At 44.0% G+C, this 26,819-nt stretch overlaps 1 protein-coding gene across 1 annotated transcript in view; it reads right to left on the bottom strand.

The window, feature by feature from the left end:
- Positions 1-26,819, bottom strand: part of loxhd1a (lipoxygenase homology PLAT domains 1a) — a 184,336-nt gene that overhangs the window by 38,783 nt on the left and 118,734 nt on the right. Inside the window, exons 24-30 of the mRNA XM_078539341.1 lie at positions 24,604-24,732; positions 21,369-21,533; positions 19,183-19,364; positions 14,726-14,842; positions 13,001-13,163; positions 10,586-10,740; positions 2,352-2,561 (exon numbers count right to left, since the gene is read on the bottom strand). Of these exons, the coding sequence (XP_078395467.1) occupies positions 2,352-2,561; positions 10,586-10,740; positions 13,001-13,163; positions 14,726-14,842; positions 19,183-19,364; positions 21,369-21,533; positions 24,604-24,732 (1,121 nt within the window). The remainder of the gene's footprint in view (positions 1-2,351; positions 2,562-10,585; positions 10,741-13,000; positions 13,164-14,725; positions 14,843-19,182; positions 19,365-21,368; positions 21,534-24,603; positions 24,733-26,819) is intronic.

The raw sequence follows: 26,819 nt of genomic DNA, 5'->3' as shown, positions 1-26,819 counted from the left end.
TACAAATGAAATAAAAACTTTAATTTTTAATTAAAAACATGTCCCTGCTCATGTGACAGAGTCACATATGGGGACATGTTTTATTAATTTTTCCAGCTGTTTAATAGTGTTTTAGCAGCTCCGTGCCTCAGGGAGATTATTCAGTGCATGCGCGAAGTGTGTGTTAGGCCTGCTCAACCTCGTTCCCCTGGCCCGCACAGGCAGCGTATCACGCTGGGTGGGCCTTAATTGGCCTGCCAGTGTGAAATCGCGGTGCGCTGTCGATCGCAGTGGCGGTTGGCTTCCCGACCGCTCTCGCCCGCACCCACCAATCCCACACGCCAAGAGCAAAATTCTACCCTCTTTGCAGCCTCTCTGTATGCTCCTTACAACTTACCTTTCCACCTAGCTTTGTAACTTCAGCAGACTTAGATATATTACTCTCTGTCTCTTTGCCTAAGTCATTCATATAGATTGTAAATAGCAGAGGCCCCAGTACTGATCTTCGCGGCACTCCACTAGTCACAGCCTGTCAACTTGAGAATACCCCATTTATGCCTGCTCTTTGCTCCCTATACATTAACCAATCCTTCATACATACTAACACGTTACCCCCAACTTCATTAGTCCTTATCTTGCCTATTAACCTTTTGTGTGGCTCCTCATTCAATGCCTTTTGGACATCCAGCTATACTTCAGCTACTGGTTCTCCTTTATCTACCCTACAAATTACATACTCAAAATCCTCTAATAAATTTGTCAAACACCATTTCCCTTTTGCAAAACCATGTTGAACTTTGTCTGATCATACTATGATTTTCTAATTGCATTGTTAAAACTTCCTTAATAATAGATTCCAGCACTTTCTCGATGACTGATGTCAGGCTAACTGCGCTGTTTTCTCGTTCCCTCTTTTCTTGAATAGCGGTGTTACATTTGCTAACTTCCAAATCATTGTTGGAGGAAACTGTCACAAAAGCACCCTGCAAACTCATTATCTAGTTACCTTTGCCAATTTGTCTATTCTATTTGAAGATTAAAGTCCCCCATGATTATTACATTGCCTTTGTTACAAGCTCCAATTATTTCCTAATTAATGCTCTGTCCAACACTAAAACTGCTGTTAGGCGGTCTATCACAGAATCACAGAATTATTACAGTGTAGAAGGAGGCCATTCAGCCCATTGTGTCCTGCACTGGCTCTCTGAGATTTTTAACTTAGTGCCAATCTCCTGCCTTTTCCCCGTAACAAATTGCTCCCACCAATGTTTTCTGACCCATATCGTCAGAAATTGCTGTATAATAACCTTCTAAAATCTTAAGAAATTTATTGGTTATTATAGAAATCTTATGAAGAAGCTTCCACAGCAGGTGCTGGGTGAAAAACATAGAACAGGCCTGATATGTCTGCCGAAGAGATGCCTCTAGCACAGACATTTCCGATAAGGTTGGACTGCATGGCCCAAATGTAAAACATCCATTCTGGTGAAATGGTTAAAAACAGGCTCTGGAGAGGGAACAAAATCACTTTGGAGAGGATAGAGTTTTTCAAAGTGATCCAACCTGGGCAGTCTTCTTCAGGCGAAGAAGATTGGGAGAGAGATGTTCCTCGCAGTTGGTTAGTTCGGGAAGAAAGAGAACAAAGGAGGAGGCGGCTGCAGAAAGAACAGGTAAGAGATTGCTACCCCCAGCTGCAGAAATCGGCTTCATCTGTCCGTACCCCCTCCGGGTCTGGTAAACCATCCCCACCTGTCATGGGCCATTTGCTTTCCTGTCTATTTAGCATCTGCATCATATTTAAACAGTTGCTTCTTAATAAACTACTCGATAATCACTTATGAGCTCAACCCCCTTTTCTGGTAATTTGTGACACCTGAATTTAAATTTTACAATGTTATTCCTAATCTCCACCCACATTGAATCTACTTCCTCATCTTCTCAGCCAAAATACTTTTTTTACTACTTTCCTTATGTTGCCCTTTACTATCAGGGCTACTCCTCCTACTTTCCCATTTTTTTCAAAATGTTAAGTGCCAGGAATATGTCTCTGTAATGGTAATTTGATCAAACCCATTTATCTTTACTTGGTGCTGCTAGTTTGTCTATCTTGTTATGAATGCTTCACGTATTCAGGTGAAGAGCCTTTAATTTGATTTTTTTACAATTACTCTTTGCACTGACCTGCTATTTGAGGTCTTTGAATATAATGTAAACAGGTTTATTTCTATCCGCAATTTCAAAATATGTATAAAATATATACGTACACACGCGCAATAAACAGCAAAGTCTCCTTCTCTGAACCTTGTGGCACCCATTGCTATGTTGATGTGGCTACATCTGCAGCCATATAAAGTATTTTGTGCAAAAATTACCTTCACAAACAGTGTCCTTTCAATTCTCTTATCCTCCTTTGTCTTCGAAAGCCAGCGTTCACATGTGAATAAGTAGTTCTCCTCCAAATCCACATCAACCACCTCCACCTTCTCCAAATACCAATCAGGACTTGCCATGGTGTTGTCATGACGAATCTTGATCTTGAAAACTTGCCCAAGGTCTACGGCTTCTATTGTGAATGTATCGACCTGTTGGCACAAGGTAATCAGTCATTTTAGCAAAGAGACAATTTTTAGAGAGAAGCATGACCCACTGAGTCAAAGGACTGAATTTTTACAGGTGGATGGGGGTAGTGGAGGCATTCTGCCAAACTGAACCCAAACTGAGAGTTAGTCGTGTAAGCGCCCTTTGATAGCACTGTTGACAGTACCTTGCATCACTCTGCTGATGATGGAGAGTAGACTGATGGGGTGGTAATTGGCCGGGTTGAATTTGTCCGGCTTTTTGCGGACTGGACATACCTGGACAATTTTGCACATTGTTAGGCAGATGCCAGTTTTGTAGCTGTACTAGGACCAGCTTGTACTGTACTGTACAAGTTTGGCTAGGAGTGCAGCTAGTTCTAGAGCACAAGCCTTCAGTTCTATAGCCATACGAACAAACGAATTAGGAGCAAGTGTAGGCCATTCAGGCCCGTGAGCTTGCTCTGCCATTCAATAAGATCAACTCCACATTCCTGCCTACCCCTGATAACCTTTCACCTTCTTGCTTATCAAGAATCTATCTACTTCTGCCTTAAAAATATTCAAAGACTTTGCTTCCGCCGCTTTTTTGCGAAAGAGCGTCCCAAAGACCCATGACCATCTGAGAAAAAAATTCTCCTCATCTCTGTCTTAAATGGGCGACCTCTTATTTTTAAACTGTGACTCCCAGTTCTAGATGCTCCTATATGAGGAAACATCCTCTCCACATCCACTCTGTGAAGATCCCTCAGGATCTTATATTTTTCAATCAAGTCGCCTCTTACTCTTCTAAACTCCAGTGGAAAAAAAGCCTAGTCGGTCCAACCTTTCCTCATAAGACAACCCGCCCATTCCAGGCAAAAGTCTACTCAACCTTCAATGAACTGCTTTCAACATATTTACATCCTTCCTTAAATAAGGAGACCAACTGTATATGATACTCCAGATGAGTTCTCACCAATGCCCTGTATTACTGAAGTAAAACCCCCTTATCTTTTATTTTCAATTCCCTTCACAATAAACAATATTATTCTATACAAAATAAAAACAGAATTACCTGGAAAAACTCAGCAAGTCTGGCAGCATCGGTGGAGAAGAAATCAGTCAACGTTTCGAGCCCTCATGGCCCTTCAGCAGAACTGAAGCATAGTTTCAACAAGGGAGAAATATAAATTGGTTTAAGGTGGGTGGGGGGGAAGAGACACATTGAGGGTGTGGTGTGAGCAGATAATCAAAAGATGTCAGAGACAAAAGGGTCAAAGAGGTGTTGAAGGTGGTGGTCTTTGTCTGAGAAAAGTGCTAATTAAGAATGCAAGACAGGATATTCAAAGTACAGCTCTAGTGGGGGTGGGGTGGAAAGACTAAAGGTTTTAGTTTTAGATTTAAAAATAATGGAAATAGGTGGGGAAAGAAGAATCTATATAAATTATTGAAAAAAAAGGCGGGTGGGGGGGGGGAAAAGAAACGGGGTGGGGATGGGGGGAGGGGGAGTTTAAGATCTAAAGTTGTTGAATTCAATATTCAGCCCAGAAGGCTGTAAAGTGCCTAGTCGGAAGATGAGGTGCTGTTCCTCCAGTTTGCGTTGGGCTTCACTGGAACAATGCAGCAAGCCAAGGACAGACATGTGGGCAAGAGAACAGGGTGGAGTGTTAAAATGGCAAGCGACAGGGAGGTTTGGGTCTTTCTTGCGGACAGACCGCAGGTGTTCCGCAAAACGGTCGCCCAGTTTGCGTTTGGTCTCTCCAATGTAGAGGAGACCGCATTGGGAGCAACGAATGCAGTAGACTAAGTTAGGGGAAATGCAAGTGAAATGCTGCTTCACTTGAAAGGAGTGTTTGGGCCCTTGGACGGTGAGGAGAGAGGAAGTGAAGGGGCAGGTGTTGCATCTTCTGCGTGGGCATGGGGAGGTGCCATAAGTGGGGGTTGAGGAGTAGGGGGTGATGGAGGAGTGGACCAGGGTGTCCCGGAGGGAACGATCCCTACGGAATGCCGTCAAGGGGGGTGAAGGGAAGATGTGTTTGGTGGTGGCATCATGCTGGAGTTGGCGGAAATGGCGGAGGATGATCCTTTGAATGCGGAGGCTGGTGGGGTGATAAGTGAGGACAAGGGGGACCCTATCATGTTTCTGGGAAGGAGGAGAAGGCGTGAGGGAAGATGCGCGGGATATGGGCCGGACACGGTTGAGGGCCCTGTCAACGACCGTGGATGGAAAACCTCGGTTAAGGAAGAAGGAGGACATGTCAGAGGAGCTGTTTTTGAAGGTAGCGTCATCAGAACAGATGCGACGGAGGCGAAGGAACTGAGAGAATGGGATGGAATCTTTACAGGAAGCGGGGTGTGAGGAGCTGTAGTCGAGGTAGCTGTGGGAGTCGGTAGGCTTGTAATGGATATTGGTGGACAGTCTATCATCAGAAATTGAGACAGAGAGGTCAAGGAAGGGAAGAGAAGTGTCAGAGATGGACCATGTGAAGATGATGGAGGGGTGGAGATTGGAAGCAAAATTAATAAATTTTTCCAGGTCCCGACGAGAGCATGAAGCAGCACCGAAGTAATCATCGATGTACCGGAGAAAGAGTTGTGGGAGGGGGCCGGAGTAGGACTGCAACAAGGAATGTTCCACATACCCCATAAAGAGACAGGCATAGCTGACTGATTTCTTCTCCACCGATGCTGCCAGACTTGCTGAGTTTTTCCAGGTAATTCTGTTTTTATTTTGTTTTGGATTTCCAGCATCCGCAGTAGCTTTTAGCTTTTTGTTTTTAATATTATTCTATTAGCTTTCCTAATTACTTGCTGTAATATACTAACTACATACTAATCCTTTGCACTAGGTCATCCAGATCATCCTGCATCTCAGAGCTCTGCAATCTCCCGCCATGAAGATAACATGCTTCTTTTTTATCTTTCCTGCCAAAATGAAAAGTTACACATTTTCCCACATTCTACTCCATTTGCCAGGTCTTTACCCACTCACTTAACCTATCTATGTTCCCTTGTAGCCTCCTTATGCCCTCTTCACAACTTTCCTACCAACCTTTGTGTCATCAGCAAATTTAGCAACCATACCTTCGGTCCCGTCATCGAAGCCATTTATATAAATTGTAAAAAGTTGAGGCCCCAGCACTGATGCTTGTGGCACACTGCTCATTACATCCTGCCAACCTGAAAAAGACCCATTTATGCCAATTCTCTGCTTCCTGTTAGCTAGCCAATCTTCTATCCATGCCAATATGTTACCACCTACATCATGAGTTTTTATTTTCTGCAATAATCTTTGATGTGGCACTTCATCAAATGCCTTCTGGAAATCTAAGTACACCCCTTTATCCACAGCACATGTTACTTCTTCAAAGAACTCCAATAAATTGGTTAAACATAATTTCCCTTTCACAAAGCCATGTTGACTCTGTTGATTACCTTGAATTTTGATGTCTTTAATAGTAGCTCCTAACATTTTCCTTATGACAGATGTTAAGCTGACTGGTTGGTAGTCCCTTGCTTTCTGTCTCCCTCTCTTTTTGAATAAGAGGGTTGCATTCACTATTTTCCAATCTAATGGAATCTTCTCTGAATCTAGGGAATTTTTGAAAATTAAAACCAACACTATCTCACTAGCCACTTCTTTTAAGAACGCAACTCCAACAATTTACTCAATACCACTTCTCTGGTGATTGTAATTTTTCTGAGTTCCGCTCTCCCTTCCATTGCCTGATTTACAGCTATTCCTGGGATGCTACCTGCATCCCCTATAGTGAAGATTGATGCAAAATACTTGTTCAATTTAATCTGCCATTTCCTTACTTTCCATTATTAATTCCCCAGACTCACTTTCTATAGGCCAACACTCACATGGTTAAGGGTGTCGAAAGGGCCCGTAGCCTTTGCTGTATCCAGTACCTGAAGCCGTTTCTTGATATCACGTGGAGTGAATCGAGTTGGTTGAAGATTATCAGCTGTGATGCTGGAAACCTCTGGAGGAGGCCAAGATAGATCAGCCACTTGGCACTTCTGGCTGAAGATGATTGCAAATGCTTCAGTCTTGTCTTTTATACTGATGCGCTGAGCTCCGCAACATTGAATTTGGGGTGATTGTGAAGCCACCTTCTTCAGTTAGTTGTTCAATTATTCACCACTATTCCTGACTGGATGTGGCAGGACTGCAGAGCTTTGATGTAATCTGCTGATTGTGAGATCTCTTTGCTCTATCTACTGCATTCTCCTTCCTCTTTCCAGCATGCAAGTAGACCCGTCTTGTAGCTTCACCAGGTTGATACTTCATTTTTAGGTATGCCTGGTGCTGCTCCTGGCATGGCTCTCCTGCGCTCTTCATTGAACCTGGGTTAATCCCCCAGTTTGAAGGTAATGGTATAGCGAGGGATTTGCTGGACCATGAAGGTATAGATTGTGGCTGAGTGCAATTCTGCTGCACTGAGGGCTCACTGCACCTCATGGATGCTCCAAGTCTTGAGTTGTCAGATCTGTTCTGAATATATCCTATTTAGCACCATGGTAATACCACATAAAACACAATGGAGGGTATCCTCAATGTGAAGCTCGGACTTTGACTCCACAAGGACGGTGTGGTGGCCACTTGTACCAATAATATCATGGACTGATGCATCTGTGACATGGAGATTGGTGAGGACAAGGTCAAGTCAGTTTTTCCCTCTTGTTGGTTCTTTCACTGCCTATTGCAGGCCCAGTATGGTAGATGTATCCTTCAAGACTCAGCCAGCTCAGTCACTATTGTTGCGATCAAGCCACTGTTGGTGATGAACATGGAAATCCCTCACCCAGGGAATATTCTGTGTCGTTGCTTCCCTTGCTTCTTCCAAATGGTGTTCAACACGGAGGGGTGATTCATCAGCTGGGGGGTGGAGGGGGGGCCGATAGGTGGTGATCAGAGGAGGTTTCCTTGCCCAAGTTTGACCTGATGCCATAGACTTCATGGGGTCCGGAGTCAATGTTGAGGACCCCCAGGGCCACTTCTTCCTGCCTGTAAACCATGGTGTCGCTACCTCTGGTGGGTCTGTCCTGCAGATGGGACAGGACATACCCAGGGAGGGTGATGGAGGAGTTTGGGACATTGTCTGTAAGGTATAATTCAGTAAGTATGACCATGTCAAGCTATTACTTGACTAGCCTGTAGGACAGGTGTCCCAATTTGGGCACAAGTCCCCAGGGGCAGAATTCTCCCCCCATTGTGGGGGGGTTGTGCGGGGGCGGGTGGGAGCGGGCGCGAATCTGATCGGCGCCCCTGATGGGGTCCGTGCCGCCACTTTACATGGATGGGCCTGAGTGCTCCCTGTGTGGGCGGGGGGTGGGAGGGGGTGGGGGGGGGTATTCCCTGAGTCGTGGCCTACGCTCTTTCACGCAGAGGTGCCTCAGGGAGATTAGTTTATGATTTAAACACTTAAATAAAGAAATTAAAAACTTTTAAAACATGTGACATGAGCTGGGACATGTCAATGAATTAAAAATAAAAATTTTATTGAATTTTTAAACCCTTCAGGAAACCTCATCCCACCCATGGATGAGGTTCCATGATAGATGCGAAGGCCGCCTGGGCTCTTCACCTGCCCGCCAACCTTAAGGTTGGACGGGCAGCTCATTTTATTAATTTAATTAGTTTTTAACAGGCCTTAATAGGCCTTTGATAGTTCGGCAGGCGCGCAGCCGAGTGGGTTGCATGCCTGCTGAACTGAAAATCTAAATGACACGCGGTGACGTCAGGACGCCCGCCTGATGTCACCCCGCGTCATTTTACGCATCGGCGAGTGGGCCCCGCCCCCGCTCACCAACCCAAAAATTCTTCCCCAGGTGTTACTGAGGAGAACCCCAACTGGAGCATTGTGTCTAGCTCTGGGCACCACAATTTAGGGAGGATGTGAAAGCATTAAAGAGAGTGCACGAAAGATTTACAAGAATAGAAACATAGAAACTAGGAGCAGGAGTAGGCCATTCAGCCCTTCGAGCCTGCTCCGCCATTCATTATGATCATGGCTGATCATCCAACTCAATAGCCTTCTCCAGCTTTCTCCCCATACCCTTTGATCCCTTTCGCCCTAAGAGCTATATATCTAACTCCCTTTTGAAAACATTCAATGTTTTGGCCTTAACTACTTTCTGGTGGTAGCAAATTCCACAGGCTCACCACTCTCTGGGTGAAGAAATTTCTCCTCATCGCAGTCCTAAATGGTCTACCCCGTATCCTCAGACTGTGACCCCTGGTTCTGGACTCCCCCACCATCGGGAACATCCTTCCTGCATCTACTCTGTCTAGTCCTGTTAGAGTTTTATAGGTTTCTATGAGATCCCCCCTCATTCTTCTGAACTCCAGCAAATATAATCCTAACCGACTCAATCTCTCCTCACATGTCAGTCCCAGGAATGGTTCCAGGGATGAGGAACTTCAGTTATGTAGAAAGATTGGAGAAGTTGGGATTGTTTTCCTTGGAGAAGAGAAGGGTCAGGTAGAGGTATTTAGGTTATTTTAGGTTTGATAGAGGTATTCAAAATCATGAGGGAGCTGCATAGAGTAGATGGGGAGAAACTATTCCCATTAGTGGAAAGGTCAAGAATCAGAGGACACTGGTTTAAGCTAAATTGCACAGAACTAGGGACAACAGGAGGAAAAGCTTTTACACCCAGTGACTGGTTAGGACCTGAACTGCACTACCGGACAGTGTGATGGATGCAGATTCAATCCATGCTTTCAAAAGGTAAGTGGATAATTATTAACTGAGTCGCTTTTGCAGAGAGCCAAGACAGACACAAATGGGTGTAACCATTCCATGACTTTATGGATTTAAATTCCCCATCTGCCATGATGGGATTCAAATTCACATCTCCAGATTATTAGTTGAGGCCTCTGGATTAGCAGTTCAGTAACATAGCCACTATGCTACTGGACCAGATGTACTGAATGTTGTCACACACCAATTAAATATTCAAAGTAAAACCCTTTCTGGATTAGGTCTCCAGGGCTGAAGTTTCACCCCGTTCTCAGGACCCTGACGTCCCAAGGCCACACTTCCTGGCAATGAGACCAGCAATGGAATTTTCTGGGAGGTGGCCTCCTAACTGGCACACCTCTGTGCTTGGCATCCAGAGGGCCCTCGAGGCCGGAGGCCCAATCACAGAGCCCGCATCTCTAGAACCTCAGCAGCCTCACCAGGAGAAGTTGGCGCTGCTGAGACATGGCAGAGGTAGTGAGGGCACCTCAACATGGAAGCGCCATGTTGAAGGGCTGCCTTGAAGTCTCCTGAAGGCGGTAGGGACATTGGGATAGAGAGAAAACCCTTCCTCCGAATCAGATCCAGCTGAGCTATGATTGCATCCTTTCATCCATGACACCCAGGCTTGGGGCACGGGGCTTCTGGCTCTGATGGCCAACCCGGCCGCCTTATAAAGTTAGTGGTCTCCGCATGCACTGGGGGGTGGCCACTCCGCCAGTGGAAAGACACTGAAAAATGTCCCCTAATTGGGGCCTTAACCACCTGTCTGCTGTCTGCCTGCCTCTGTGGAGCAGTTAGCCGATCCTGTTACCAGCCCAACCCTGGGAATGTTCCATGGCTGAAGTAATGCATCAGGAAGCCATCCTGTCCCATATTCCCCTGTTTTCCTGGCCTCCTTTTCCTCCAACCCTGTCTCCAGGGCCGAGAAAATCCAGCCCAGTGTTCCAGATGATTGCTGATCAACTCAAAGAGTAACAGTTCATTTGAAGCCATCCATGGTCACTGGCTCAATCTGTTTAGGTGGAATTTGGCTAATGTCATTAGGAATGGCTGGACTAAGTTCTCTACAAGTGGCGACCCTTCTGATGTACCTTTGGCATATCCTGAGATATGCAAAGTCCTATTAAAATGGAAATATTTTTCAGAACAAGAGGACATCATCCTAAAATTAGAGTTAGGAAATGCAGTAGAAGAATAAGTCAGCCATCTGATTGAATGGCAGAACAGGCTGGAGGACTGAATGGCTTACTCACAGTTCCTATGCTCTACAGCTATTCGAAGCTTCGCACTAACCTGGTTTCGTTCAAACTTATTGGAGTGCGACTCAGATTTACTCAGCTTCCTTTCTCCGGTGTCTCCCAGATCTCCGTAGATAATGAGGAAAACGTTTGCATCTGTCCCTGCTCTGTAGACATCACCCGTGTACACAGAAATCTTGTAAATGTGAGCTTCAAACAAAACGGACAATGTGAATCATTAAAGGATGCTTTCATGAAATGTAGCGGGTAAATATGATTCAAAAAGACAATAATTGGGCCCGATTTTAACTCTGTGCTTGTGGGTGGGTTCTGAATGGTGCCACTCTGGTACCGTTCTCCATTTGCTTTTTCTTTTTGAAACATTATCAGGCAGATAGCATGCACTGATGTTTACTTAACTGGAAAAGGAGGGTTCCTGGCTTGGACGCCTCCTGTTAGTCCTCTGGGACTGGGGAATGTTTTTTCTGGTTGCTGTGTGTTGGCAATATTAGCAACACAATGAGTATATTTCCTCTATTCACCATCTCCATTGAGTACACGTTTCTAACAAAACATCTTTACGAATCCGCTAGAAATTGCATTCAAAATAAATCTCTCCTCCCCCCCTGCCCCGAGAGAAAGGAGGCTGTGGTTTCTGAAAGCACAGCTCACAGGTCAGGCAGCAAATAGCAGATGAGGGATTTACTTCTGTACATAGAGAACCTGAAATGGTGCGACTCCACAGGTAAAATAAATCGACATGTTAAAGACCTGCTAGAAGGGTATTAAAGACTTTATTTTACATTACTTCACTGGGGGTGAGAACTCTGTACTCCTTTCTTTACAGTGAATGTATTTCTTCTTCTTCCCTCTTCACTTCATCATTTAGAACTATAGGCCTCCATTTTCTCTTCTGTACACACCAGATACAGGAAAATCAGGTGTTGAGGAGAGCCCACCTGTAAAGAAGCTCACCTTTATCTCAGGCCTCGGTCTGTTAAGTGCAGGCTGGTCTCACATGGCCCAGTGGTTACAGTGCTACCACCTAACATTTGTGCACCCAAATTTGGGGAGGTGCCAAAATTAGTGAGGGTTCCTGTTCCTGATCACTACCTGCTGGTAATGCGAGGGTGCACAAGTATAAATGCTGTAGAATTCCCCACAGTTGGACAATGCACTGTCTTGGAACACTGGATTATACAGGATCAGAAAAGATCACTGTGGTCTCTCTGCCTGTCCCAGAACCTAAGAAATAGAAAATCCCATTGCACCATTTGGCTAAGTTTATATGGGTCCCACAGATTTAAAAAATTTGTTCATGGGATGTGGGCGTCGCTGGCTAGGCCAGCACTTATTGCCCATCCCTAGCCCTTTGTTCAGTGGGCATTTTTTTTTAAAGAGTCAGCCACATTGCTGTGGGTCTGGAGTCACGTGAAGGCCAGCAGATTTCCTTCCCTAAAGGACACCAGGTGGGTTTTTATGACAATCAACAATGGTTTCATAATCATCATTAGACTTTTAATTCCAGATTTTTATTGGACTCAAATTCACCATCTGCCCTGGTGGGTTTCAAACCTGGGTCCCCAGAGCATTATCTTGGGTCACTAGTCCAGTGATAGTACCACTACGCCACTGCCTCCCCATCATGCTCACTTCTGGCACCTGAGCCTATGGTGGGGGTGGGGGGTGGGGGGGTCATTGGGCATGTACCTCATTTGCACGGAGCCAGTGGGTGCCATGGGTGTATCTCAGGCAATGCCTTCCATATATTGGTGAAAACTTCCACTTCTGAGGAAATTCTCCCCTGGGAAGCCTCACCCAAACCCCTTTCAACCCCTCTGTGTAAAAAGGTTGATCCTGACATTGTTTTTAACCTTTTGCATCCTGACTGATGGGGCATCTTTTATGGTAATTACTATACTCAGAGAACCATTGCCCGATGAGGCAGTCAGTTACTTCAAGAGAGAAAGCTGTCTTGTTCTTAACATATTAACTTATCAGTTTAAACTACATATTCACTCTCTGCATATATAGCACAGTGGCACAGCAGGGGCGGGATTTTCCGGTCCCGACACTGGTGGGCATTGTTACGGGCAGGACGGGAAAATTTGAAGAGCCATTGGTTTTCAACGACTCTCCAAATGTTCCTGTCCTACCCACGACGATTCCCATTGCTGACGGGACCGGAAAATTCTGGCCAGTGATTGCAGGGAAATGTAGCAGATCAGGGCTGTGACCCCCACGTCCTGTCATTCCTTGACACAAGCATCTGAAACCCTTACAAAAGCAAAACACTGCAGATGCTGGAGATCTGAAATGCCCAGCCGGTCTGGCAGCAACTCTGGAGAGAGAAACAGAGTTAACCCTTCAAGTCGATGACCTTTCATCAGAACCTTGGTCTGCCCCAGGAAGAACCAAACCTTTCGAGCATCTTAAATTTTCCCCTCTCCTCCAGTGCACAGCTACTCACTTTCCAGTGCATCGTCCACTGTACTCTCAGTGTGCTTCAGTGTTCCATCTTTCAGTAGCTTTTTCTGAATAATCTCCAAAGGCACCAGCTCACGAATGATTTCTCCATCCTCTTCGGACTTTGCCAGCCAGCGTTCACAGGGAAAAATAATTGTCTCCGAGCCCTGGCATTCAATCATGACAGAGGGTAAAGCTGGTTATATCCACAATTTCTGCAACTTATTTCCTTGGCTCAGCAGTAGCACTCCTCACCGTAGGATTTAACCATATGATCTACGCTGCTACCTCAGTGCTTTCTGAGGAAGTACTGTATTGTTGGAGATGCTGTATGCATCTCCGATGGATGTTAAACATCCAGTGGCCCTATTTGAAGAAGGGCAGGGGAGATGCTCTGGCCAACATTTATACTTCAATCAATATCACCAAAGAACAGATCAGTTAGCCTTTCATCTCACTGCTTTTTTTTGGCGCTTTTCCAATCACAAATTGGCTGCCACATTTATCCTCCAAAACAGCGACTATGCTTCAAAAATAATTTTACAGTCGTAAAACGGTTTGCGACACCCTGAAGACATGCACGATGCTCTATAAACGTGAGTATTTTATTTGAATTTTAAAATTAAATACTTGTTTAGTTTTTTTCTCAATAAATGCAAGAAAGTCAAAGCAAAATTGAACTACCTCCATTATATTATCTTTCAGACCAAGGTATCATTTTATGAAGTCCTCTGGCTAACCTTAAGACAGGGATTGGCTGTTGCTGACAACCTCTGCTTTCAGCTCTCTGGATTTAGGCTGGTGGTGTGTGTCCCCACAGAAAGTCTATGCACTCCATATTGGGCAAACAGCAACTTTTCCAAGCATAGGTTACTCAATATTTTGATTTGAAGACTCTTAAGCAGTGTGATGGGAGTCTAAGTGTTCAGAGACCAGGTTGACCAATAGAAAACTTGCCCTAGCAGCAGCCCTGAGTCCAGCACATTGAAACCCATCAGTGTGAATTCTCAGTTGGTGACAAGAACCCCAGCTGTTAACATTGTTCCCCCATACACCAGCATGCTGTTATCACAGAGCAGCAGAATTTGCTTTCCCTCATTTTATTCAGTCTTCAGTCTCAGCCATGCCCCCAGTGGGGAGAAGACAGTCAAAGGCCAAACAAGGGCAACAAAGGGAAAAAAACTTCGATGGAGAGCCCAAAGGTATTTCTGTGCATCTCCCAATGTCTAGGGTCTGAATACAGAGGGTTTCAATGTTAATGCAGTAGGTTGCTTGGCCATGTCTTTGATCAGAGATGGTGTGGTGCGTTCAGGTGAGACCAATTAGAAAAATTTAGGGGAGCAATTAGATAGTTAAATGATGATAACAATAGGAATAAAACAGGAATTCATCCAATTTAACCCCTTTTGACTGATCTCATACTTTGCCATAATCATTCAATCTTTTTTCTAGAACATATGTTGCATATAGTACACAGCTTAACGGCTACACGTAAAGTTCCTTTGAATGTTATTTGAATAAATATCAGAACTCAGTTAAAAAAGCAGGTAAAAACCACATTATCATAACACAACAGGGTTTTATGAAAACATATTAAACAGTGCAGCAGGAGAGGAAATTAAATATGCTAGTGAACTCTTGAACACATCAATAACATTTGCTTCAGTGGCCTTCCCTGGGACCTATTTTACATGTTTGAATTTGAACCAATATCTCTAGTGACACTGACCTTCCCCTTCTGCAGGAGTCGCCGGACTTCCACACTGTCCAAGTGCCAGCCAGAATTGATGCCTCGACCATCATGTCCTATTCGAATCTTCTCGATGCACTCACCAACATCCTCCAACTAAAAAGAAATGGGGTTTTATCAAAATTTTTAATATATATTTACATTTCATATAATGTATTTTGCTCATCAAAGGTGAGGATTGTCAGAGGCCATGAATCAACTTTTGGCTTTTGGAACATGGTGACAATATCAAGCATGGGTCTGGAGAAATGATAATGGAAAATAAGGAAATGGCAGATGAATTGAACAGGTGTTTCACATCAGTCTTCGCTATAGAGGATACAAGTAACATCCAGTCGTGAATGATGGTGGACAATTAAACAACTCACTGGAGGGGGAGGCTCCACAAATACCCCCATCCTCAGTGATGGGGGAGCCAAGCACATCAGTGCAAAAGATAAGCCTGAAGCATTTGCTACAATCTTCAGCCAGAAGTGCCAAGTGGATGATCCGTCTTGGCCTCCTTCGGGGGTCCCCAGCATCACAGATGCCAGTCTTCAGCAATTCGATTCACTCCATGTGATATCAAGAAATGACTGAAGGCATTGGATACTGCAAAGGCTATGGGCCCTAACAATATCCTGGCAATAATGCTGAAGATTTGTGCTCCAGAATTTGCCTTGCCCTTAACCAAGCTGTTCAAGTACGGCTACAACACTGGCATCTACCCAGCTATGTGGAAAATTGTCCAGGTATGTCCTGTACACATAAAGTAGGACAAATCCAACCCGGCCAATTACTGCCCCATCAGTCTACTCTCAGTCATCAGTAATAGAAGGGGTCACCAACAGTGCTCTCAAGCGGCATTTGCTTATCAATTACCTGCTCCCTGACACCCAGTTTGGGTTCCGCCAGGGCCACTCAGCTTCTGACCTCATTACACCCATGGTTCACACATGGACAAAAGAGCTAAGTGAGGTGAGAGTGACTGCCCAGTGACATCAAGGCCACATTTGGCAGAGTGTGGCATCAAGGAGCCCTAGCAAAACTGCAGTCAATGGGAATCGGGGGAAAACTCTCCAGTGTTTGGAGTGATAGTTGTGGTTGCTGGAGGTCAATCATCTCAGTTCCAGGACATCACTGCAGGAGTGCCTCTGGGTAGCGTCCTAGGCCCAACCATCTTCAGCTGCTTCATCAATGACCTTCCTTCCATCATAAGGTCAGAAGTAGGGATGTTCGCCAATGATTGTACAATGTTCAGCACTATTCGCGACTCCTCAGATACTGAAGCAGTCCATGTCCAAATGCAGCAAGACCTGGACAATATCCCGGCTTGGACTGACAAGTGGCAAGTAACATTTGCGTCACATAAGTGTCAGGCAGTGACCATTTCCAACAAGAGAGAATCTAACTATTGCCCTTGACATTCAATGGCATTGCCATCACTAGATCCCCCACTATCAACATCCTGGGGGTTACCATTGATCAGAAACTGAACTGGACTAGCCATATAAATATAAATGCTAAATACAGCACCTTCCAAACCCATGACCACCACCATATAGAAGGACAAGGGTAGCACATAGATGGGAATACCACCACCTGGATGTTCCCCTCCAAGTCACTCACCAGCTTGACTTGGAAAAATATTACCGTTCCTTCACTGTCGCTGGGTCAAAATCCTGGAACTCTCTTCCTAACAGCACTGTGGGTGCACCTAAAATACATGGACTGCAGCGGTTCAAGAAGGCAACTCACCACCTCCTTGACAAGGGCAACTAGGGATGGGCAATAAATGCTGGCCCAGCCAACGAAGCCCACATCCCGTGAATGAAAAAAACGAAAAAATATATTCTTGAGCACTGCTCCTCCGCACCTGGGAGGACACAAGAAAATGTTTGACAGCTTGAGCTCTCTCTTGCTACTACCCACTGTTAACAGACCTATCCTGCTACCCATCTCTCTGCATCACAATCTTTTTGCTCTCTCTATTTTATTGATGCAATCCTCGAACAGTTAATATTTTCATTGCTGCTATTATGCTATATCACAGGTTTCTCCTCCTACCGACATCATCACAGCCTTTAAATCAAGACTCCTTGTATGATCAGAGGGGTTGGGTTTTGTCAGGGTTCTCCATCTCATCCATCATGACTTTGGCGAAAGAAGCTTGAAAACCCTGAAAGATGGTGACTCAGTGTGTAGTTTTCTGGTCTTATTCATGGAGGGGGTCCTGCACTATGGCCCTACACCCTTCACCTTGATTTCTCAATAATTTACAATCCATCTTTTTATTCAGCTCCAATCTAAGAACTTAACTGACAGAACATTCGCTGATTCTGATCCGGTCTCACTCCACTATTCCTGGCAGAGAAATTCTTTGTATCTATCCTTCCCAGCACTTTGCCTGTTTTATACTTATAACTTGTTGAGATCTACATTGAAGTCTAAATTTTAATATCCTGCTGACACCCACCTTATTCATTCCCTGCAGCATTCTAAACCACATCTTCTTTTCTCCCAGTGAAAACAGTTTGAATCTTTGTCCAATTAACCTGCACCCGTTGTTTCCGCGGGTACACTATAACTACATGCAGCCTGCTCATTGAAATGATTTCAGTGAGCAGCAGTGCTAAGCACGCTGTTGAGTGGCTGTCTGCCTGAGCTGGAGGTGCAACATCATGAAAGGCTAGCACCACTTAAAGTTATCCTGTACAATGTAGAGGGGAGGTATCCTGTGGCTATAGGAAGAAGACTGAATAATGGTGCAACACGGCATTCTTCAAGGCTGTCCAATGCACCACTGGAGTCGGACAGGAGGAGCGATATCCTCTCTCCACAGAGGAGACCCCACCCCCCACCCCCCCCACAAGAGAGGCACTGCAAAGGCAGTGGAAGCAGATGGCTGTCACGGTCGACACCCTGACAGTGTAGCCCAGAGTTCAATGACCTCATACAAGTGGAGACACTCGAGGACAAGCGCGATCAACTCTGCCATTCTTTCATGAGATCACTGCCAATCTTCAGACATCACTACTTATTGCCTGCAGACATATCTCCCAACGGCCACCAGCTACCAAATTCAAAATAACTAACTGAATTAAGATAGAAAAAGACAAGGCTTAAGGATAGTCTAATGCCATAGCTCATCCGCACAATGAACAAACTCCAATGGCTGTTGGACTTTGAATCTTGATAACGCAAATATCCTAATCTGATGATTGGTATGTTATTCTACTCTTGATCTTTCTATCATCTTTGGTATTTTGCCCTTTACTTGCAATGGCTGATTGTAAAGCTTGCCTTAATTTGGCCCTTGACCACTAAGGAAGTTGATTTTTAAATAAATAAACCCTTAGATTGTAAAAAGAGAATTGAAAATAGTTTGCTTAATCTCATCGTGGCTTAAACCTTGAAGTCCAGGTATAATTTTGCACTCCCTCCAAAGGGCTCCCTCCAAGGCCAAGATATCCTTCCTAAGGTGTGGTGCCCAGAATACCTCACAATGCTCTAGGTGTGGTCTAACCAGGGTTTTGTATAGCTGAAGCATGACTTTTAAAAAAGTTATTCATTCATGGGATGTGCACTTCACTGGCTGAGCCAGCATTTATTGCCCATCCTAATTGCCCTTGAGAAGGTGGTGGTGAGCTGCCTTCTTGAACTGCTGCAGTCCATGTGGTGTGGGTATACTAGCAGTACTGTTAGGGAGGGAGTTTCAGGATTTTGACCCTGTGGTAGTGAAATAACGATGATATATTTCCAAGTCAGGATGATGAGTGGCTTGGAGGGGAACTTCTAGGTGGTGGTGTTCCTAAGTATCTGCTGTCCTTGTCCTTCTAGACGGTAGCGATCATAGCTTTGGAAGGTGCTGACTAAGGAGCCTTGGTGCATCTTGTAGATGGTCCACACTGCTGTCACTGTTCATCGGTGGTGGAGAGAGTGAATGTTTGTGGATAAGGTGCCAGTCAAGCGGGTTGCTTTGTTCTGGATGGTGTCAAGCTTCTTGAGTGTTGTTGCAGCTGAAATCATCCAGACAAGTGCAGAGTATTTCATCACATTCCTGGCTTGTGCCTTGTAGATGGTGAACAGGCTTTGGAGAGTCAGGAGGTGAATTACTCCTGCAGGATTCCAAGCCTCTGACCTGCTCTTGTAGCCACAGAATTTATATGGCTGGTTCAGTTCAGTTTCCGGCCAATGGACTTCTATCCTCTAGATATAATGACCATTCTATTGCCTTTCTGCTTATTTTCCGTTCCTATGCAGGACTTTTTAATGATCTGTGTACCTGGACCCCCAAATCTCTCAAGAGTATCACAGTAATCAGTTAGGTTGGCTGATAACAGTACAAATTGACTGGATAATTTTGGTACAAGCTCGATAATCTCACTGTTCACAGTGAGCTCATATTTGACAAATAAACAGGGTGGATTACATTATTTCAAAGTATATATGCACACCTCTATGACAAACTTATTGACTGCGCCTCTCTTGAAGCATATCTTTCGCTCCCGCTTGTTAACACACAGAGACTTCTGATGGGTGCAGATGCCATCTCTTCCATAAAGGACGATGAAGACATCAGCATCGGTCCCAGCTCCATAAATGTCGGAAGTGTGAACAGTGATCTCATATGGAACAACTGGAATAGCAAAGTAGAGAAGCAGAGGTTCAGCATCTGTGCTTTCTTATCACAGAGTTTAATGCACAGACTTAGAAAGACATGTATTTCTTTACAAAAGATTCACCAACTACTGGGCAAGACACCAGTTACTAGGAACATGAAAAAAAGTCTCCTGTCTGCATTTTTTTTGCAAAGAAAAGAATCATATCATCAGTGCCCCTTTTAACAAGGGAATCTTGCTGATAGAATGGCCTTAAAATCTAACCATTGAGCTCCTTCAGTTTCACAGTTTAAAAATAAGGGGTCTCCCATTTAAGACGGAGATGAGGAGAAATAGTTCCTCTCAGAGGATTGTGAATCATTGGAACTCTCTTCCCCGGAAATCAGTGGAGGCAGGGTCAATGAATGTTTTTAAGGCAGAGGTAGATAGATTCTTGACTAACAAGGGAGTTAAAGATTATTGGGGGGAGGCAGAATGTAGAATTGAGGCCCCAATCAGACCAGCCACGATCTTATTGAATGGCGGAGCAGGCTCAAGGGGCCAAATGGCCTACTCCTGCTCCTAATTTGTATGTTCGTATATTTGTCTGTATGTTCTTTTAAAAAAAGACCTTCATTCAGGAATTTCTTTCAAGTTGCAGTGTACCTCTCAAATCCCTGTATGTCATTTGATTTTATAAGCAATGGAAGCCTGGACCTGTTGCTGCTGCTTTACTTGGGTGTTCCTTTGGCAGGTCAGGGCCTCTGCCCATATAGAGATGAGCTCCTGACCCCAAAAGAACTCTGACCTCAGGGTTATTTTAAATAGTGATGGTGAGCTCTCCCTGGCCTTCATCAGGGAGTCCCACTGGATTGGAAGCAACAAGGCACAAATATTTTCAGAAAGTTTTGTCTCTCTTCCATTGCTCAGTGAGTGATAGCACAGACCCAACAATAAACACAAATTCTGGGCATCATCTGAAGCTATTACAGTGCCGGGAAGGGCCCAAGACTAACATACATCCCTCTTGGCATCTACAGCATAGAAACAGGCCACTTGTCCCAACTGGTCCACGCTGGTGTTTATTCTCCACAAGAACCTCTTTCCACTTCCTTTCATCTAACCTTATCAGTGAAATCCTCTATTCCATTCCCCCACTCATGTGTTCAGATTTCCAATATTGTTAAAGTACATATCCTGTGACATGCATTGGAGGATGTATTTCACCATTTAGTATAGTTTCAATATAGCTGCCCTTTAATGGGCAAGCATATTAACACTGCTCTGGGAATGGGAAATTGGAGTGCCACACATGATGGTGGGGATGTGGTAGAGTGCATCCGAGAGCAATTTTGCAGCCCTGTCCAGATCTGCTGGGCAGGCAGAAAATCCAGTCAGAAGTCTCAAAATCAAGACCCCATTTAAACAGCAACAACGCTCCTTTGGAACAAAGATGTCAAGCTGTCACCATGAGGAACTTCAGCAGGCTATGACTTATTCCTGTTAATTTTTTGTTAGCTTTTACTTTTTAGAAAATACATTGTCAATTTGCAAGATCCCAGCTGACAGCTGAGCTCATCCTCCAAGTGTTGAATATATTGGTGGAGTTGTATGAGTTGATTGCATTGCGTACATCCAGCAAATAGGGAAAATCAGTGAGGATCCAATTTATGAATGTATCCTAAGCAACTTCCTTCAAGCCCACATCAGAGTGAGCAGAGGAGCAAATTGTTTGATTTGCCTTGGGAAGGGAAAAAGAACTGGATGAGAATGAAAATCATGGAAGAGGGAAAACTTATTTGTGACTCCTATGGTGAGGGTAAACTCCTCCCAGTTGACTTGCAAAGTATGTATGGAACTCCAATTAGTAAAACCCATTTCCCTTTCACTCATATATAGTACAGAATCATAATTACCATAATGTTTCCCATTCATCCCCAGAAAACTGAAATTAGATGTTCTTTTAACTGAATTGGTGGAGATTGTCTATATTGTTAAGAACAGTGACTCCTATCTCATTTAATCAGTAAGATGTAACATACATGGAATGTATTCTCTAGTCTGTAAGTCTGCAGGGAAGAGGTCTCGTACTATGTATCCATCATCCTCAGCTTTATCCAACCAACGTCCACATGGGAAACGCAGTACTTGTCCGAGAGATGGGGCATCAATTTCTACCCAATCTAAAAACCAGCCGGCACAGCCTCCTAAAATAACATACAGCAACATCAGAGTCAACCATTCAAATCTCAAAATTGGAATTGCACATCAATATATAGAGAGGAAATGTTTATGAAATAGGTTTAAGGTCAAAAGGATAAGAACAGACTGAGATGGACAGGTAATGTAAGCTACCCTATGGAAGCAGTCCTGCTAGAACCATGTACTGGCATCTGTGGAGTACAACTGGCAAAACATAATTATACAGCCGATAACGTTAGATTAAGTTCTAGAGTTTTTGCTTGATTACTTTGGGAGTCAGGTAGAAAATTTCACAGAAACAAAAACAAAAATTGCTGGAAAAACTCAGCAGGTCTGACAGCATCTGTGGAGAGGAGTACAGTTAACTTTTCGAGTCCAGCTGACTCTTCTTCAGAACCCCAGTTCTGATGAAGAGTCATACAGACTCGAAACGTTAACTCTGTCTTCCTCTCCACAGATGCTGTCAGGCCTGCTGAGTTTTTCCAGCAATTTTTGATTTTGTTTCAGATTTCCAGCATCCGCAGTATTTTGCTTTTATCTTAGAAATTTCACAGATTTTTCATCATTGAGGTTTATGTTTTGGTTGAAAAAAATCACAACAGAACAAATGGGATATTGCCCATTAGAAGGCACCCACCCAGGACAAATGCTTCCATGTCTTATGTTCAAGTTCAAACTGCATTTGGCACTGTCATTCAGGATGGTGGCAGGGTTATTTATATTGTCCAAGGAACACAGTCCCTTTGTATAAAGTTTTGAGAGTGCCTTTCACACTGCAGACATCACACTTTGTATAAAATGTCAATAAACCGTAACTGAATAACCTTGAAAAAGTATGCAAAAGAGAAAAAGAGCCAAGTTCCATTGTGTTGCTTTGTTAGAATCGTAGAATCATAGGGTTGGATTTTCAAAGGGTTGCAGGGTCAGGGCCTAGTGTGGACGGGCTTTGAAAATCACAGTCCTGGAATTCATATTGGGATCCTGACAACTCTGGGACAGTTTTGTATTTTCAAAGTGCTGACGGGGGAGAGTGAGCTGGAAATGTAGCTGCTGCCAATTAACAACCCCTTAAGCCCATTAAGGAGCTCGTTGAGGGGCCTGTCTGTTTGGAAGCAGAGGGTCCACTTGCTCCTTCCCTTCCATCTCTGCGTGTTCAACCAATCATTGGATGGCCAATCAGTGGTTCTCCAGCGGCATCGCCCGATTTGGGGACATAAAATCTAGCCCTTCATTCAGTGTTGGTAAAATGATTCACAATTCATAACTAGTTGGCAAAATATCAATGCCACACAAACAGGATGGAGAAGTAGGGCTCTACTAATTATGATGAATAAATTAGCTAGTGATAGACCTCAACTTCAACTCTTGTTCTCTGATGCTGCCTACAGGGGCCTGTTGCTATTTCCAGCTTTTCTGTTTACATTTCAGATATCCAGCATCTGCTGTATTTTGCATTTTGGAACAACAAGGGGCAATTCCACCATCTGACCTTCCCAATGAGCAGTAGAGCTTGATAGACTCCATCTTTCAAAATTATGCAGTCAGTGGTTTTACACCATTGAAATGAATGGACAAAATGTCACCCACAAGCTGTGCCAAGTCTTTAGCGAAATTTGTTCTCAGTAAATTTCAGAGCAAGGAATCACTCCTTACGGTTTGACCCACTTTGATGGGTACTTGCAAAGAACATTTATGCAGAATTATCTTCATTCCAAGGAGTGTTATAAAGCAAAATTTGATGCTGAACCATATAAGGAGACATTAGAACACAACCAAAAGCTTAAGGTCAAGGGGGTAAGTTTTAATGTGTCTTAAAGGGGGAAAGGGAGGGGGAAGGGCAGAGAGGTTTAGGGAATCAATTCGAGAGCATGAGGCCTAGGCAGCTGAAGACACAGCCAGCAATGGTAGAACAATTAAAATCGGGGATGCTCAGGAGGCCAGAATTAGAGGAGAGGAGATATCTTGAAGGGTTGTAAAGCTGGAGATTACAGAGATAAGACGGGGTGAGGCCATGGAAGAACTTGGAAACAAGGATGAGAATTTGAAAATCAAAGCATTGCTTAACTGGGAACCAATGTAGGTCAGAGATCACAGGGGTGATGGATGAATGGGACTTGTTGAGAGTAGCAGGGGTAGCAGAGTTTGGATGACTTCAAGTTTGTGGAGGCTCTGGTGGTTGACTCCTCATTATTCAAGTATGTCCAAGCTGATTTCATTGTCTTCTGTGCGACCTCTCAAGACTAAGGAGTTTGATGTGGGGTTAGCACATGAACTGCCTACTGGCAGTTCATGTTGTCCTTGTTGATACTCAGGGAATCTTCTGCAGCTGCGTCACCTCTGGCAGTCCTCTGGGCACGTCCAATGTCATGAGTTTGACGTGGGGATGGTCTGCAAAACAGGCCGAAATTTCAGTGCTTGCCTGCAGTGTTTTATCAAGAAGGTCGTCTGCAATACAGAAGCCTGTAAGGCTCTTTGTTTATGGTGAACTTGTATTGTTTGTATTGACCACCCTGATGTCATTTGCCCTGAGACAGTTCCCCATAGAAGATCTGCTTGGGGACTCTGTAATCATCTGTGCAGTAGACATGGCCTGCCCACCTCAGTTGAATTTTCTGGTGGATGGTTTCCAGGTTGTTGAAGGATCTCATTGTTTGTGATTTTCTCCTGCTATTAAATTCTCGCGATGATTTTGATGGAAGTGATCCAGAGCTTTTGATGTGCTGCCTACAGCAGACCCAGGATTCTGCAACATACAGCAGGGTGGTGAGGAGGGTAGAATGTAACAGTCCATCTTGGAGTGCATTGAAATAGTCAAGTCTAGAGGTGGAAAAGGCATGAATGAGCGTAAAGGATAAAGAGGTCAGGCTATTGATAGGGCAGATTGTAAATAGCCTGTGGGATCCCTGATGCGTCGAATGGCCCTTATTTGTTCTATACTTTCTTCAGTGAGATTAACAATAAAACCTGAATCACTGACTTGACATGAACAGGCGTTGCAAGTTCCTATTGCTCCCTTGTACTGCTGAGTTTCCATAAACATCTCCTGAGCCACGAGTTCTGCACTTCAGTACTTACCATAGTTATCATGTCCAATTCGGATTTTTTTCAGCGCTCCAATGTCCACAGCCTCAATAGTAAACTCATCGATATTTCCTTTCTCAAACTTATTTTTGTGACTTTTTGACGCCTTAAGGTTGACAATCCCTGAATTCAGAGGAAAAGAAATGTTAAAAAATCTAGGGACATATGTGACCTGCTGCAAGCAGAGGTCAGGTATGGCAGTGTAGTAATTCAGAGGCCTGTACTAATAATGCACAGAATGAGAGTTGAAGTCCTACCATGGCAGCTTCTAATATTTTTTTGGTGAGGTAACAGAACGTGTGGATGAGGGCAGTGCAGTCAGTGTTGTGTATATGAACCTTTAAAAAGTGTTTGATAAACTACTTCACATTAGGCAGGTTAGCAACTTAAAGCCTCCGGGATGAAAGGGACAGTAGCTGTATGGATGCAAAATAGGTCATGGATAGAAAGCATCAGCAGTCGTAAATGACTGTTTTTCCGAATGGAGAGAGGTAAAAAGAGGAGCTCCTCATGGTTTGGTAATCAGAGCCCTGTTGTTTTTATATAAATTTGATGTAAACATGGACTTGGGCGTACAGGACACAATGTTGGAATTTGCAAATGACATGAAACTTAGAAGTGTAATAAACAGTGTGGAAGATGGTAATAGACTTCAAGGGGGCAAAGGCTGGTGCAATGGGCAGACACTTGGCATGAAACCCTATGCAGTAAAGTATGAGGTGATATATTTTGGTAGGAAGAATAAGGAGAGACAATACAAGCTAAATGGTACAATTTTAAAGGGGGTGTTAGAACAGATAGACCTGAGGGTGTTTGTGCATAAATCCTTGAAGGTGGCAGGTGGCAACAAAGCAGTTAACAAGGCACATGGGATCCTGGGCTTTATAAATAGAATATAAAACCCAGGAAGTTATGCAAAAGCTATATAAAACACTAGTTCAGCTCCAGCAGGTGTATTGTTTTCAATTCTGGATTCCACACTATAGCAAGGACGTGAAGGCTTTGGAGAGGTTACAGAAAAGGGAATTAGGAAAGCAAAGAGAGGATACAAAAAATATTGGCAGGTAAAATCAAAGAAAACCCATGGATGTTTTACCAGCACATTAAGAGCAAGGGAATAACCAAGGAAAAGGGAGGGCCTATCAGAGGTGTACATGATAACTTATGCATTGATGCTGAAGATGTGGGCAGGGTTCTCAATGAGTACTTTGTCTCTATCCTCACTAAGGAGAAGGATGATGCAAATATTCTAGTTAAAGAGCAGGAATGTGAAATATTTAGATACAATAAGTATAGTGAGAGAGGAAGTGCTGGAGGGACTGACATCCTTGAAGGTGGATGAATCACCAGGGCCAGATGGATTGTATTCCAGGTTGTTAAAGGACGCCAGGGAGGAAATACTGGATGCTCTGAGGATCATTTTCCAATTCTCACTAGATCCAGGTGAGGTACTAGAGGATTGGAAGTCTGCGAACATTGTGCCAAATTTAAAAAGGGTGTGAGGGATAAGCCAGAAAATTATAAACCGCTCAGTCTGACTTCGGAGGTGGGAAAATTACTGGAATCAATTCTGAGAGACATGATAAACTGTCACTTAGAAAGGCAGGGATTGATCAGGGGTAGTCAGCATGGTTTTGTTAGGGGAAGATCTTGTCTTACTAACTTAATCAAATTTTTTGAGGAAGTAATAAGGAGGATTGATGAGGGTAGTGTACTGGATGTTGTCTATGTGGATTTTAGTAAGGCATTTAACAAGGTCCCACATGGCATACTGGTAAGAAAAATGAGATCCCATGGGATACAGGGGGAGGTGGCAGGTTGGATCCAAACTGATTCAGCAGAGGAAACAAAGAGATGAAGTTGATGGATGTTTTTGCGAATGGAAAGTGATTTCCAGCGGTGTTCCACAGGGCTCAGTGTTGGGACCCTTGCTGTTTATTGTATATGTTAATGATTTGGACTTAACTGTGGGAGGTATGATCAGGAAATTTGCAGATGACACATAAATTGGCTGTGTAGCTGATAGTTAAGAGGATAGCTGTTGACTCCAGAATTATATCACTGGTTTGGTTGAGTGGGCAGAAAAGTGGCAAATGGAATTCAATCCAGAAAAGTGTGAGGTAATACATTTGTGGTGAGTAAACAAAGCAAGGGGATACTCAATAAGCGGGAGGATATTGAGAGGGGTTGAGGAAGTGAGAGACCTTGGA

This window comes from Cetorhinus maximus, chromosome 1, assembly GCF_964194155.1.
Source record: "Cetorhinus maximus chromosome 1, sCetMax3.hap1.1, whole genome shotgun sequence".
NCBI lineage: Eukaryota > Metazoa > Chordata > Chondrichthyes > Lamniformes > Cetorhinidae > Cetorhinus > Cetorhinus maximus.
This window is presented reverse-complemented; position numbering and strand designations above follow the sequence as displayed.